The sequence below is a fragment of the Rhinichthys klamathensis genome, unplaced genomic scaffold (assembly GCF_029890125.1).
Source record: "Rhinichthys klamathensis goyatoka isolate OS25496 unplaced genomic scaffold, OSU_Roscu_1.1 h1tg000276l_1, whole genome shotgun sequence".
Taxonomy (NCBI): domain Eukaryota; kingdom Metazoa; phylum Chordata; class Actinopteri; order Cypriniformes; family Leuciscidae; genus Rhinichthys; species Rhinichthys klamathensis.
The window spans coordinates 383504-397500 of NW_026606795.1; the positions used below are offsets into that span (position 1 = coordinate 383504).

Consider the following 13997-nt stretch of genomic DNA (forward strand, 5'->3'; position numbering starts at 1 on the left):
AGAAATGTGTGTCAATAACAGACTCCTTTAGGACAAATGATGTGTGTTAAAGGATGTAAATTCCAGGGATGCCTTACAGTAGCAAAACAATGACGAAATTAATTATTGACAGAAATACTCGTGTCATTTTTTCACCAGATAGATGTTACTTGGACTTTGACTTCCATCCAAACTGAAATCCCTCTTTATAAAGACACAGATCCAGTGTAATTACAGCTCCAAATTGTCAAGTTAGTTTTTATTTATATTCTTTTTTTTTTCTTTCTTTCTTTTACAATCGGACTTTCAATTTAGTTTAGTTTTTGTAATTTCGTTTTTCAGTAAAGTGCCAAAATTAGCCTAATGCATTAACTGATACAATTTAAATATTTGTTTTTGTTAAAGGTTTCATTTCAGCATTTTTCATTTTTAACATTTTTGCAGATGTGTTGTAAATGTTTCCAATGTTTTAATAAACTGTGTATCAAAACCTAGAATTAACATTTTTAATTTAAATTAAAATTTCATTTCATTATAATAGCTATTTTTAAGTTATTTTGTTTTAATTTTGAATTTTCCCTTAGGTTAAGATTATTTATATACACATACATATATATTTAGGGCTGTCAAACGATTAATCGCATCCAAAATAAAAGTTTGTGTTTACATAATAAATGTGTGTGTACTGTGCATAATTATTTTTAATACATTAATACCCACACATGCATGTGTATTTAAGAAATATTTGCATGTATATACTGTATATAGACTGAATGTAGCCTATATATAATGTATATTTTATATAAATATAAACATTTTATATATAAATAACATATTTTTCTTAAATATATACATGTGTGCATTTATATACAAAATAATTATACACAGTACACACACATATATTATGTAAACACAAACTTTTATTTTGGATTAATCGTTTGACAGCCCTAATATATATATATAAAAAATTTCAGTTAAGGAAAAAAAATATATTTATTTTTTGATTTTTCTAATAATAATAAGTCATTAAGCATTCAAAATTGGTTCTACATTCTATAATCTAAAACAATAGAAAATGATTCAAACACAACATGACACGTGTCTATATGGATGCTTACATATCCCAGCTGTCTTGGTGTTTTTCAAAAAAAAAAAAAATTCATAAACAATGTAACAGAACTGGCTCTGTGTCATTCTTGCCTGTACGTCTGAGGACGAACACACGCTCAAAAAAACACAGTATCCTCTAGTGTCCGTAACCACAAACTTCAACCCTGAATCTATACGTGATCAGACAAGTTTACACTGAAGAAACAAAAAAACAACCCACCTGTCCCTCCAGCATGTCTCTCTGCATGCCGGGTCGGTCCTGCTCGGTGCTGTTGGTCCTCCTAATGGAGAGACTGTGCGACTTGCGCTTCTGTTTGACTTGACGGGCGGCTGCGCTGTTTCCACTTTCAACAGGCATCACTCCTCAGTGACGTCCCCTACACACTTCCTACCTGAAACTGAGCAATCACACAGCAGGGTTTGCCCCGTCCTGAGACATCCAGGAATACAATGTGTGCTTTGTTGGATACTATGCAGTATACCCTATTCCTGGATGTCGTGTGTAAATATCAAGTTAAATATTGAGGGAGGAAACGTAAGGTAAGTAAGTCTTGGTTGATGACATACTTGAGGAATGTGTTGTCTACTGCGGGTGTAGGTTGATTTAATATTAGCTGAGCAAACATCATAAAAGTGAAGAGTTCAAATGAAGCCGCTGTAAAACTGATGCCTGGAGAGACGTTTGACGGAGCAGGTGAACGTGAATATAAAGGTCAAGATGAATCTCATTAAAACTATCATAAACATATTTCACCCGAAAATCTAAAGAAAGTAAAAAGAAAGTATAGGCTGCTTAAAAAAGGAAGCTTACATTTTTGTCATTTAACACAAATTTTACAGTAATTCATCTTTTTTTATTATTATTATTAAGAGCACTGCTCTCATTCTAGGTAACACACTGTAATGTGAATTATTTTATTATATTAAAATTTCTGTGAATAATATTTTACTGTAAAAAAGTATGACTGTTTGACCAAAATGATTTTCATTAGCAATTTTTTACTATGATGAGAAAGTGTTTTTGCTGTACAGTATTGACAATGGGATATTTTTATATTACATTATTAAAAAAACATATTTTTGCAATACAGTCATAAGAATTAAAGAAGAAAGTAGCTTAATAATCATGAAAATATAACAATAATAATGTCACATATTTACACAGAATTATTTTTATTTTTTAGGTGAAATATGACCTGGACATTCCTTTTGAAAACCCATTATATTTATGTTTTTAGATGAAGCAATGGGTGCAATTTTAATGTAAAACAAATATGTGAAGTGAGTTCATGAAGTGTTAAATTTAAAAAAAGTTAAAATCATGATCAAAAAAGCATGCAGGACATTATTATCCACAAAAACAAACAACAGAAAGTGTTAATGTCAGCCTAAGCATCTTAAAATGTATGAATAATTATATATGAAAACATATTGCTAGATAAAGGGCATGCAACAACAAAAAAAACTAAAAAATTACAAATACCAGGCATGGAGAGCAGTGAATGATAAACAAAGCAGACACATCCTCAGACGACCGCTTAAAGTGATGAAGAGGATCTCAACAGGAGGGCCCGGGGCCGGGGCCACACTCACTCCAGCACTGAACACAAGACAACACCAGCTATCGGTTCACAAGCATGACAGTGAAGGAAGGGAAAGCTGCAGGCATGAGTGACAGCATTCTCACAACCTAAAAGAACTGGGTGGACGGATGGACGGTAAAACAGAGGTGTTTCAGCTCATGAGGTTAGTGGGTTTGAAGATTACACAACTCATATGTAATACATGCATTAAGTATTTGTTTGTGCTGTCTTTCTGAAATGATGATTTCTACAAAGCCGAAAACCCCAGAGTGCTCTGATTGGCCAGCTGACCCAGAGCAACAGAAACTATTAGTATAGACTTCAGTCCCGTTCACAGTCACACCAAGAGCAATAACTATATTAGCGTCTTCACCAGCAGACAATAGCAGTTTTGTCGCCTGCTGCTTTAAAGGGATAGTTCACTTTGAAATACATTTTTGATATGTTTTAGCTTACCTCAAGGGCATCCAAGATGTAGGTGTCTTTGTTTCCAATTTTGCTATTTTTAGGTCAAACCGTTCTTGTCTGTCAGTCATATAATGCAGGTCTATGGTCACCACCTCAAAGAGCATGCACAGAGAAGTCCAAATTAAACATGATTTAATGACTCGTAAATGTAAGTACACATTGATGCCCTAAGAGACGAAACGAGTGGTTTGTGTGAGAAAACAAACAGTATTTATATCGTTTTTACCTCTTGTAACGCACAGACCGAAGCGCCGGCGCCATCAGATCACTTGGACATGGCTGTGCGTTACAAGAGGTAAAAACGATATAAATACTGTTTGTTTTCTCACACAAACCGCTCGTTTCATGTCTTAGGCCATCAATGTGTACTTACATTTACGAGTCATTAAATCATGTTTAATTTGGACTTCTCTGTGCATGCTCTTTGAGGTGGTGACCATAGACCTGCATTATATGACTGACAGACAAGAACGGTTTGACCTAAAAATATCAAAATTGAAACTACTGCGGAAACAAAGACACCTACATCTTGGATGCCCTTGAGGTAAGCTAAAACATATCAAAAAAATTAATTTCAAAGTGAACTATCCCTTTAAATACTCAAGCTCAAATGGATTCTGATTGGCTGTCATTGTTTTTTCTAAAAGTTCTGCAAGTAATTCCAACGATATCATTTCTGTGCTTTTTATCGGTATAGTTATGGTGTGGACTGTGCTATTCTTTATATTTAGAACTACATCTTTATATCGGTATAGTTATCGTCGTTGGTGTGAGCGGGCCTTTAAAGTGACCCACGATGCATTTGCTTCTAATGCTGTTCTTAGTTTATTCACTGGGAATTCACTGAGTACCAGCTTTTGAGATTTGCATGATGTCAGCTGAAAAGAAAAGATATTTTTGAGACAAAAAATTGGTGAAAAATACATAAAAATGTTGGTTCAGGAATAATATTGACTAATGAATTGTTCACAATAAGGCCAGCGATGTGCATTAATGAAATAATTAGAAATAAATAGACATATTCTTTTGCACAAGTATTGTCAACATGGCGATACTTTTGAAATAGTGAGGTTTTGTTCACTTTCATTGTACAGTAAAAGCCTCACTGTAACAGATTGTAGATGTAGTAGATGTTTGTAAGAAACAATTTTGGGAAAAAAAAAACATTTTTAATCAACGTTAATCCACAAAACCTGTCCACTTTTTACTTGTACTGAATTAGAATATTATTGTAATGATTTACAAATCATGAAATCATTACCATACTGTGTGCCTCATGACCATGTAATGGTAATGTCATGGTATATTGTTCAAAAATAGCAATATGGTAGTACCTTGATGTTTCTCCTTACCTTTTGTAAGTGTTTCACGATAAACAACTTCCTTTCAGATCATTTATGGAATCGTATGACTGTCTATGTTTAAGTTACATATAAAGGACATTTACATTTAGACGTCGTAACTTTACATGTTTAGTTCTAACGGTCATAGAAAATGTGGAAAACGTCATTTAAAATAATATTGTTTTGGTGCAAGAAAAAAAATGTAACTTAGTTCGGATTCAAATATCTTCCCCTGGTTGTCTGGTGTTTTGGAAACACACTTATCAAAAATGCATATATGCCCTACGCACGATTTGATCATAAACACGCACACACAGCAGTCTGACGCAAGGTCAGCTGGCCTGCTCGGTTAAAACACCACTAACACAGTCAAATATGATGCCCGTTATCAGCCATAAGCCCAGTGCTGTGTCTCTCTGACAGAAGCTGTGTGTTGATAAAGTGTCATTCACCTGATTAGCAGCTAATCTTCCATTGCGACAAACACTAGCGCCTCTGCTTTCATTAACACTCACATTTATGACCGCTTCAGATGATCTGGGCGCGTTTGTCATTCGCTGACGATGGGCTGGTGTGTGTTTGAATCCTCCAGCATGATCCAGACAAACACACACTGATGATCCTGTCAAAAAAAATCTCCGGGATTTTCACACTTTGATGTTATTTTTTTATCAAACCCGACACTGTCAGCAGGCTGTGAAGCAAGAGGAAATGACAACAGATCTGACGGGCGACCAACCGGAAGCAAACTATCAAAATAAAAGCTTCAACCTTATCATTTTAATAATAATAATACATTTTATTTATAATCCACTTTACATTTCAAAGAAATCTCAAAGTGCTAATCATTTTAAAAAAAAAATCTTCTAAACTATGTAATTATTATAATCACAAAACGCACGGCTATCTCTCCACAAATACACATACATTGGCATCTATATTTGTAAAAAAAAAAAAAAATTATAATGATTAAATTATAATGAATAATTAATTAGTATGATATTTCACATTGACAACAGATGGAGATGAAAAAAATATATATTGTATTATAATAATAGTATAGTTGATTATGACTGTATTTTTAAAAAACATTGTTTTATATTTCCAGTGTAACTCCAACATATGTAATATTATATGACAACATTTTTAAATGACTTTTTGAAATTATTAAAACGATTTTAATCAACAATAATTAATAATACTTTTGAAAATTGTGTTTTAAAATGTGTGTTGATATTTCCATATACCTGTTAAACTTTAAATTATTGTATTTAATTTTATGTCCAAAACTAATTATTCCGTTTCGTTTAATGTCAATTCACGCCATTACTTGCTTCTTTTCTTTTCTTTTTTTTTTTTCGTCAACCAACCCCGGAAGACATCCTAGATACATATCCTAAACACCAATCCGAAGAAGGCTTCATTCCCAACAACCAATCAAAATCTTGCGGATAAAGCCTCATGTATGGGCGGGGAATCATCACCAGTGTCAGTGTGATCGTCAGAGTTGAGCAGTGATCGGTTCCTTTAGCATTGTTTGTGTGTTTTATTTGTGATCCGCGCGTTATTAAGACCATTCGAGCCTTATCACTTCAGCAGTGTGAGTGTGTGAAGCGTTGCATACCTGTAGATTCGTAGAGCAGATGTGTATATGTTGTGTGGTGTGATGGCGTGTTTGCAGTGTGCTGGACTGTGATTGGCCAGTGCCGTGTGCGCGCTCATGGTGCGGTGGTTGTGGGCGGCGCGCAGATCAGCTGCGCTGCTCGTGAGACTCAATAATAAACCCGCTTCAGGAGCAGAAACTCTTCATTTACCAGCTCAACATCATCACGGGTGAGTCCAGCATCCATTCACTAACACTAGCAGCATATCATTTACACCATCACAGGTGAGTGCAGACTACACTAACACTAGCATAATCATTTACACCATCATGGGTGAGTCCAGCATTCACTAACACTAGCATATCATTATACAATGCGTTTTATGAGCTGCTGATCTTACAGGGCCAAAATAAAATGTCCTTTTGCGAACTTTTAGCACACTGCTAAACTTTGTTTTGTAGCAATTATTGTAATAATTTTAAGTATCATTTGTTATTGTTGGGTATGTTTTCTTCCTGTAATAATATGTATTATTCATTTCTTATACGCCTATGCCGTTTAGCTGTTAATTATGTTAAACTTTTAAAGTGTTATGGATTTCAATTTTTCTTTATTTAGTACTTTTTTATTTAGTTTGCTACCTAATTTTATTGTTTAGTAATTAAAAAATTAAATTAAGTTCTATATGATGATATTACTTAACCATAATGATTGTTATTTGTGTGTGTGTGTATGTGTGTGTGTGTGTGCAGTCAGGTCAGACGGCTCAGTTCACCTGTAAACATGCCGGAGATTAACATGGATAATCTGGATGAGAAGCAGGTGCAGTTGCTGGCAGAAATGTGCATCCTGATCGACGACAATGACAGAAAGATTGGAGCTGACAGCAAGAAGAACTGCCATCTCAACTCAAACATTGATAAAGGTAATGAATGTGCATGAGATTTTACTGATTATATTTTGCTCCAATGTTTGGTGATACCGCGGCCCCAAAAAGTGTTTCTAGACTAAAAACTATATTACTTTCTGATAGATTCTGACAAATGCTTTTGCATCATTTGTTTGTCACCTGCTTTAATATTTTGTTATCTAATGTAACTAAATGTATACATTTTGAGCATGACTAGTGTCTGAATTGTTTTGGGGCCACTTTTTGTGTCATATATTCAAAACAAATAAAGCAAGAAGTGTCTTTGAATCTGTCTTATGATTTGTATGATTTAAGTGATTCCTTCATTCAAGGTCAGTATAAGAGGGCTGGGTAAAAAATATCGATTTCTCAATATTAATCCATTCTCATTTTTACGAACCGATATCGATTCTTAAATCTCAAGAATCGATTAGTCATCCTGTTTTCATGTGATGAATGAATGGAACAGTAGCGCGCATCCCATCCAATAAATCGCAATAATCTTTGTGCTTTGTTACTATTGATACTAAATAAAGTCTCAAATTTCAAATTACGTCCATTTTCTTACGAAATTCAAAAATATAAATACCGTTTTGGCGCTGTGGCGTGAGATCGCTCTGGCTCAGCTCAAGAGAAGCAGCAGCGCGAAGCGCACATGATCTCCTCTTCTGCCTTAATACCAGTTACAGCGCGAAATAAACATGAATGAACGTCTGAAAGTGTGTTAAAAAATAGAATACAACTTATCGAAATCCGTATCATGTCACATGGAATCGCTCAATCAGTGTTTCAACCGTGGAAAGACGTCAGTAAAACAACTTGTAAACAATGTCATGTAACGTCACATTTACCTCAGAAAAACCATATGTGACCATAAACTCGTTAGTCAGCTAGAAAAATTAACTCTAAAGAGGAGCATTTTGCTAAATATATGCACCATATTACATATTCATTATAATTTTTAATGTTCTTCGATATTTAATGCATGTTTGAATAAATCTGGCAAGTTTTTGTGACAGCCACCATTTAAATGTTTATATTTCATATAACTTTATTATTATAAAAATAAATAAAAGTGTAATTTAAGTGTTTGTATAGCTACAAATCAGTTAATTTTTACCTTCAATATTATAGTAGGCTAATGAAGCCTAGTAGGCTACAACTGACTCCCATAGTTTACAGCATTAGTTAAGAGATTTGTTTTCCTTGAGAAAATTTGCCATGTATTGAACCTGATATCCAAAATAATCAATATTGAATCGAATCCGAATCGAATTGCAAGCTTGTGAATCGAAATCGAATCGAATTGTGAAATTTGTGTCAATACCCAGCCCTATGTATTACACCCACTATATTAGATTGTCTGTGTGGCAGGTTGTAAAGGTGATTTTATGCACACAACTACTAGTACTAACTTTTATTTAAATATTTTTACTGACAGGATTGTTGCATCGAGCGTTCAGTGTTTTCCTGTTTAACAGTGAGGAAAAGCTTCTCCTTCAGCAGAGATCCAATGCCAAAATCACTTTTCCAGGTGCGTGTCAGTGTTATTTTAATATTACATATGTTATTATGGTATTAAGCAATATTTTTATCTGTTTGAATTAGCTGTTATATTTTCAATTATTGATTTTAGTTTAAAGTCGGCATGAAACGGAGTTACGCTAGTCATTCCTTCCCTATTGTGACATGAGTGAAACTGCTTCTCAAACAAGAAAAAATGTATGGCAGGACTTAATTTTGTCCATGGGGAATTGAGTGGTGCAGGGAAGACGTCAAAGCCGAGAAAACTGAGGGGCCGTTTACACCATCGGTTTCAACTAAAGATGGAAACCGTTTTATGTGTTTGGGCCGTTCATTTATACAACAATGGCGTTTGAGGGCCTGCAGTTTTTGAAATGATACCGTTATCGTCTCTGTTTAAACTTAAATAATAATAAAAAAAAAGTATTTTATTTCTATAACATTTCTCTTTTTCATTTAGTTTCGAACTTGATGTACTAAAACAGCTAAAAAAAAAAAATATATATATATATATATATATATATATATATATATATATATATATATATTAAAAACTATGTATATAGACATATTAAAAAAATGACAAAACCACACAACAAAATCTCTGCAATTTTAACAAACAAAAATATTTTAAAATGGAAATAAAAAATAAAAATATTAACTAAAACTATAATAGTATCTCAATGATACTAAAATACCACTGCCCTGAAATAACTTTAGTTTGATTGACAGGCTGTTTTACCAACACTTGCTGTAGTCACCCGCTACACACTGCCAGTGAACTGGAGGAGCAGGACGTCATCGGGGTCCGCCGCGCCGCACAGAGACGCCTCCAAGCTGAGCTCGGCATTCCCGTGGAGCAGGTACCGATACCGGAAAACATCATGTTCAACAGCATTATTTATGGATTGCAAACAGCGGCTTGTACAGACAGGGCCTAAAATTAACACTCGCCAAATGCGAGGAAAATTCGCGTTAAGTATTTATAATGTGTGTGAGTTACTAGTTGGCAGATAATATTTGTATTAACTCTATCAATGAAATGTTGTGAGAACATGAACCTGAACGACTCTTGGGACAGATGACGGGCCAGTGCTGCATCGTGACGAGAGTTTAAGCCTTGCCAAATGAAAAATTCAAGTGAAAGGACTCAATTCATTACTCAACTCAACTCAACCTGCTGCCGGCTGTGTCCTAATGTTAATCAAACAACAAAAGACAAAGAAAAATCACTCACTGCCCATGACTGAATAACTTTTGCAACTTTAATAAGGATTAATCTACTTGTACATCTAATTTATACAGTTAAGACTATGCAGTGTTATTTTACTTTTGATTAAATTTCTGTCCCTGATCATTTTCACACAGGCACAGTCATAACTGCCTGCTTTTTTTTCTTTTTTTCTTGTTTTTGTTTCATGGCTGGTAAAAAAAAAAAAATCTTTATGGCCGGTAAATTTTCTTAAAGGGTTAGTGAAAATGAAAATTGTAAAAATGAAAATTATGTCATTAATGACTCTCATGTCGTTCCAAGCCCGTAAGACCTCCGTTCATCTTCGGAACACAGTTTAAGATATTTTAGATTTAGTTTGAGAGCTTTCTGTCCCTCCATTGAAAATGTATGTACGGTATACTGTCCTTGTCCAGAAAGGAAATAAAGACATCATCAAAGTAGTCCATGTGACATCAGTGGGTTAGTGAGAATGTGTTGGAGCATCGAAAATACAAAAATAACAAAAACTAGGACTTTATTCAGCATTGTATTGTCTTCCGGTTCTGTTGTGGATCCGCGTTCAGTGCCGCTGCTGACGTGTGTCTGGTGTGTGTGTGTGTGTGTGTGTGTGTATTCTGGTTCTGTTGTGGATCCGCGTTCAGTGCCGCTGCTGACGTGTGTCTGGTGTGTGTGTGTGCGTGTGTGTGTGTGTGTATTCTGGTTCTGTTGTGGATCCGCGTTCAGTGCCGCTGCTGACGTGTGTCTGGTGCGCCCGAGCTTCGATTACAGTCTGAGGGAGACGCACGCTGGAAACTAAACAATCTTCATAAACATGTCTAAGGATTTCCACACAGAGGAAGACTTGCATTTTTTTGCCCAGCCATATTTCTTTGAACCCAAATACACGGACGCACCAGACACACGTCAGCAGCGGCACTGAACGCGGATCCACAACAGAACCAGTATACACACACACACACACACCAGACACACGTCAGCAGCGTCTTTTGTCAGCAGCGGCACTGAACGCGGATCCACAACAGAACCAGAATACACACACACACACACACACACACACACACCAGACACACGTCAGCAGCGGCACTGAACGCGGATCCACAACAGAACCAGAATACACACACACACCAGACACACGTCAGCAGCGGCACTGAACGCGGATCCATAACAGAACCAGTATACACACACACACACACACACGCACACACACACACACACACACACACACCAGACACACGTCAGCAGCGTCTTTTGTCAGCAGCGGCACTGAACGCGGATCCACAACAGAACCAGAATACACACACACACACACACACACACACACCAGACACACGTCAGCAGCGGCACTGAACGCGGATCCACAACAGAACCGGAATACACACACACACACACACACACCAGACACACGTCAGCAGCGTCTTACGTCAGCAGCGGCACTGAACGCGGATCCACAACAGAACCGGAATACACACACACACACACACACACACACACACACACACACACACACCAGACACACGTCAGCAGCGGCACTGAACGCGGATCCACAACAGAACCGGAAGACAATACAATGCTGAATAAAGGCGTAGTTTTTGTTATTTTTGGACCAAAATGTATTTTCGATGCTTCAACACATTCTCACTAACCCACTGATGTCACATGGACTACTTTGATGATGTCTTTATTTCCTTTCTGGACAAGGACAGTATACCGTACATACATTTCCAATGGAGGGACAGAAAGCTCTCCGACTAAATCTAAAATATCTTAAACTGTGTTCCGAAGATGAATGGAGGTCTTACGGGTTTGGGACGACATGAGGGCGAGTCATTAATGACATAATTTTCATTTTTGGGTGCACTAACCCTTTAAGTCACTGGCCATTGGCAGGTGGGGCAAAAAGTGAGTTTTAGGCCCTGTGTTCTTGTTATCTCAGGTGCCTCCAGAAGAGATGACCTACCTGACCCGCATCCAGTACAAAGCCCAGTCAGACGGCGTTTGGGGCGAGCACGAAATCGACTACATCCTCTTCATGCAGAAAGATGTGGATCTGAATCCAGACCCCAATGAGATCCAGAGCCACTGCTACGTGTCCAAAGAGGAGCTGAAGGAGATCCTGGAGAAAGCCAAGAGGAAAGAGCTGGAGGTCACGCCCTGGTTCAGTCTCATCGCCGAAACCTTCCTCTTCAAGTGGTGGGACAACCTCCATAACCTCAAACAGTTCATCGACCACGACAGGATCCACCGCATGTAAGCACACACTTAGTTACTAAAGGACACTTAAACGGTTAATAGGCCATACGTCACACTGATAAACACTGGACGCTGATAAAGGGCTTGTCTTGTTAGAAAGCCTTTGTTTGTAAATGTTTGCACTTTTATTTAGCATTAAAGTTCTAGATTAGAACTTTAATCCACTTACACACTCAGCATTTGCCGTCTTTCTGTCAGAGGATTTGAGGAAGGATGGCTAACAAACACTTTGTCCATTTGTGTAAAGTGCCTAGTTTCATGGCAGAGACTTTGCTTTTGAGAGAATGTTTTGTGTTGATAAAACTATCAGGGCTCATGAAGTGGTTTACAATTATGTAAAGTAATTTTTAGAGAAGGAAAATAAAATTTGGTTTCTCATAGTCTCATTTATTTCAGCTCATTCATTACACCATTTTTAGGAAAGAAATATGGAAAAAATATGGTCCATCTATCCGTTCATTCATCCCTTATATTTTCCTCTCATAATAACATATAAAGCAAACATAAAATATTTATAAAATGTACGTATTGTGATTTGGTTGGTATGATTTTTTAAATGTTTTTGAAAAATCTTTTATGCTCAGTGTGAATATTTAATTGTCAAATACAGTAAAAACAGTACAATTTTAAAATGGGATTACAATTTAAATTTACAGGTTTTTTTATTTTAATATATTTGAAGTTTCATTACTCCAGTCTTCAGTGTCACATGATCCTTCAGAAATCATATATGCATATAATATGCTAATTTGCTGCTCAAGAAAAAAAACTTATTAATGTTGTAAACAGTTGTGCTGCTGACCTCAATACTTTGATATTGAATTTTCAGTAGTGTATTCATAAATAAAGTATGTTATACATATACTAATATATAATTAAAGGTACACTGTAGCTTTTGGCCCTCTAGTGGTTAAAAAAAGAAGCTGCATGCATTTTGCAGAAGAACATTGTTTTGGTTGTGCTTCATCTCTGTGTGACTGTTTATTAATATGATTATAATACTGCTCATAAAACATTCACTGCTAGCCTTAAGAGATAAAACCAGTTTAGATGAAGAGGACCTCAAGCTGACTATCTGAAGACGTTACTGTAGCTTTACCCATTAATAGATGCTGTACTTTCTTAAAAATAAATTCCAGCACAGCGCTACAACAACCGCAATGAAATGAGCTTCACAATAGATAATGCTTTACAGTCAACTCTGTTATAGAGCTACATATGGCAATTTATCTGTTCAATAAAATGCCATCTCTGCGTCACTTTTACAACATTTCAAATCCCTCAGTTCTCGCCATCTCTGAAAAGCCAAGCTAATGTTGATTCTTGTTTTATTACGAGCTCTGTGGCGTTCTCTTTCTCGTTTCACATTCGGTGTTTGTTTAAAACGGGTGATTCTCCTGAGGTTGGAGATTTAACCGCTCCATGTCAACCTTTCTCGCTCGTTGTGACAACTAACATCTGCTACTCTCACACCAGAGAGTGTCACACACCATTTTATCATTTACTAAAAGTAAAAGCACACCTCATTAATGTCCATAAAAACGGTGCAGGACAAGTTACTGCTCAAAGTGTATTATTAGTAGTCAAATCGAACTTAAATCAATATATCTAAGTATCAGTGGTAACATTGGATTCTTCTCTGATTTTTTTATGGAGTTCATACTTGATTTTATCCAGCAGATGACAGCAAACCCCTAAAAAGAGCCATGTAAACGTCACCACAGAAGCAAGGGAACAGACTGTACAAAAACCAACATAGGGCAAGAATATTATAAGAAACAACTGGGCAGTTTCCTTTTATGGTCCTGTTTCATCTTAAATATAAGTACTTAAGTGTATAAAACTATTAATAAATATGAAAATGGTAACCATTCATAGCAGCTCAACAATACACAGGTCTGTTGCTCCACTTCATGTGTTGTGGATATGTGTATTAAAGGCCATATATAGCTTTGTTTGTCATACCGAAGCTCTTCTGAGAACGTGCCACCT

General features: G+C 36.2%; 2 protein-coding genes across 5 annotated transcripts in view; one reads left to right on the plus strand and one right to left on the minus strand.

The window, feature by feature from the left end:
• Positions 1–5199, minus strand: part of wdr37 (WD repeat domain 37) — a 40692-nt gene extending 35493 nt beyond the window's left edge. Inside the window, exons 1-3 of one of the 4 annotated variants that reach the window (XM_056268775.1) lie at positions 4999–5199; positions 2573–2689; positions 1310–1487 (exon numbers count right to left, since the gene is read on the minus strand). In XM_056268775.1, the coding sequence (XP_056124750.1) occupies positions 1310–1447 (138 nt within the window). In that variant the 5' untranslated portion in view covers positions 1448–1487; positions 2573–2689; positions 4999–5199. Of the gene's footprint in view, positions 1–1309; positions 1488–2572; positions 2708–4998 lie in introns of those variants that run through there. The other 3 variants (XM_056268776.1, XM_056268777.1, XM_056268778.1) reach the window with 3 other exon arrangements.
• A 779-nt stretch (positions 5200–5978) lies between these two features.
• idi1 (isopentenyl-diphosphate delta isomerase 1) lies at positions 5979–12391 on the plus strand. The gene is made up of 5 exons (XM_056268779.1): positions 5979–6316; positions 6840–7012; positions 8439–8531; positions 9254–9384; positions 11689–12391. The coding sequence occupies exons 1-5, from the start codon at positions 6204–6206 to the stop codon at positions 12004–12006; spliced, it is 828 nt and encodes a 275-aa protein (XP_056124754.1). The 5' UTR covers positions 5979–6203; the 3' UTR covers positions 12007–12391.
• Positions 12392–13997: the final 1606 nt, after the last annotated feature.

Coding starts and splice junctions, on each gene's coding strand:
- idi1 (XM_056268779.1), top strand. CDS start 6,204: ATGGTGCGGTGGTTGTGGGCGGCGCGCAGATCAGCTGCGCTGCTCGTG. Junction 6,317..6,839: donor CCAGCTCAACATCATCACGG/GTGAGTCCAGCA, acceptor GTGTGTGTGCAG/TCAGGTCAGACGGCTCAGTT. Junction 7,013..8,438: donor CAACTCAAACATTGATAAAG/GTAATGAATGTG, acceptor TTTTACTGACAG/GATTGTTGCATCGAGCGTTC.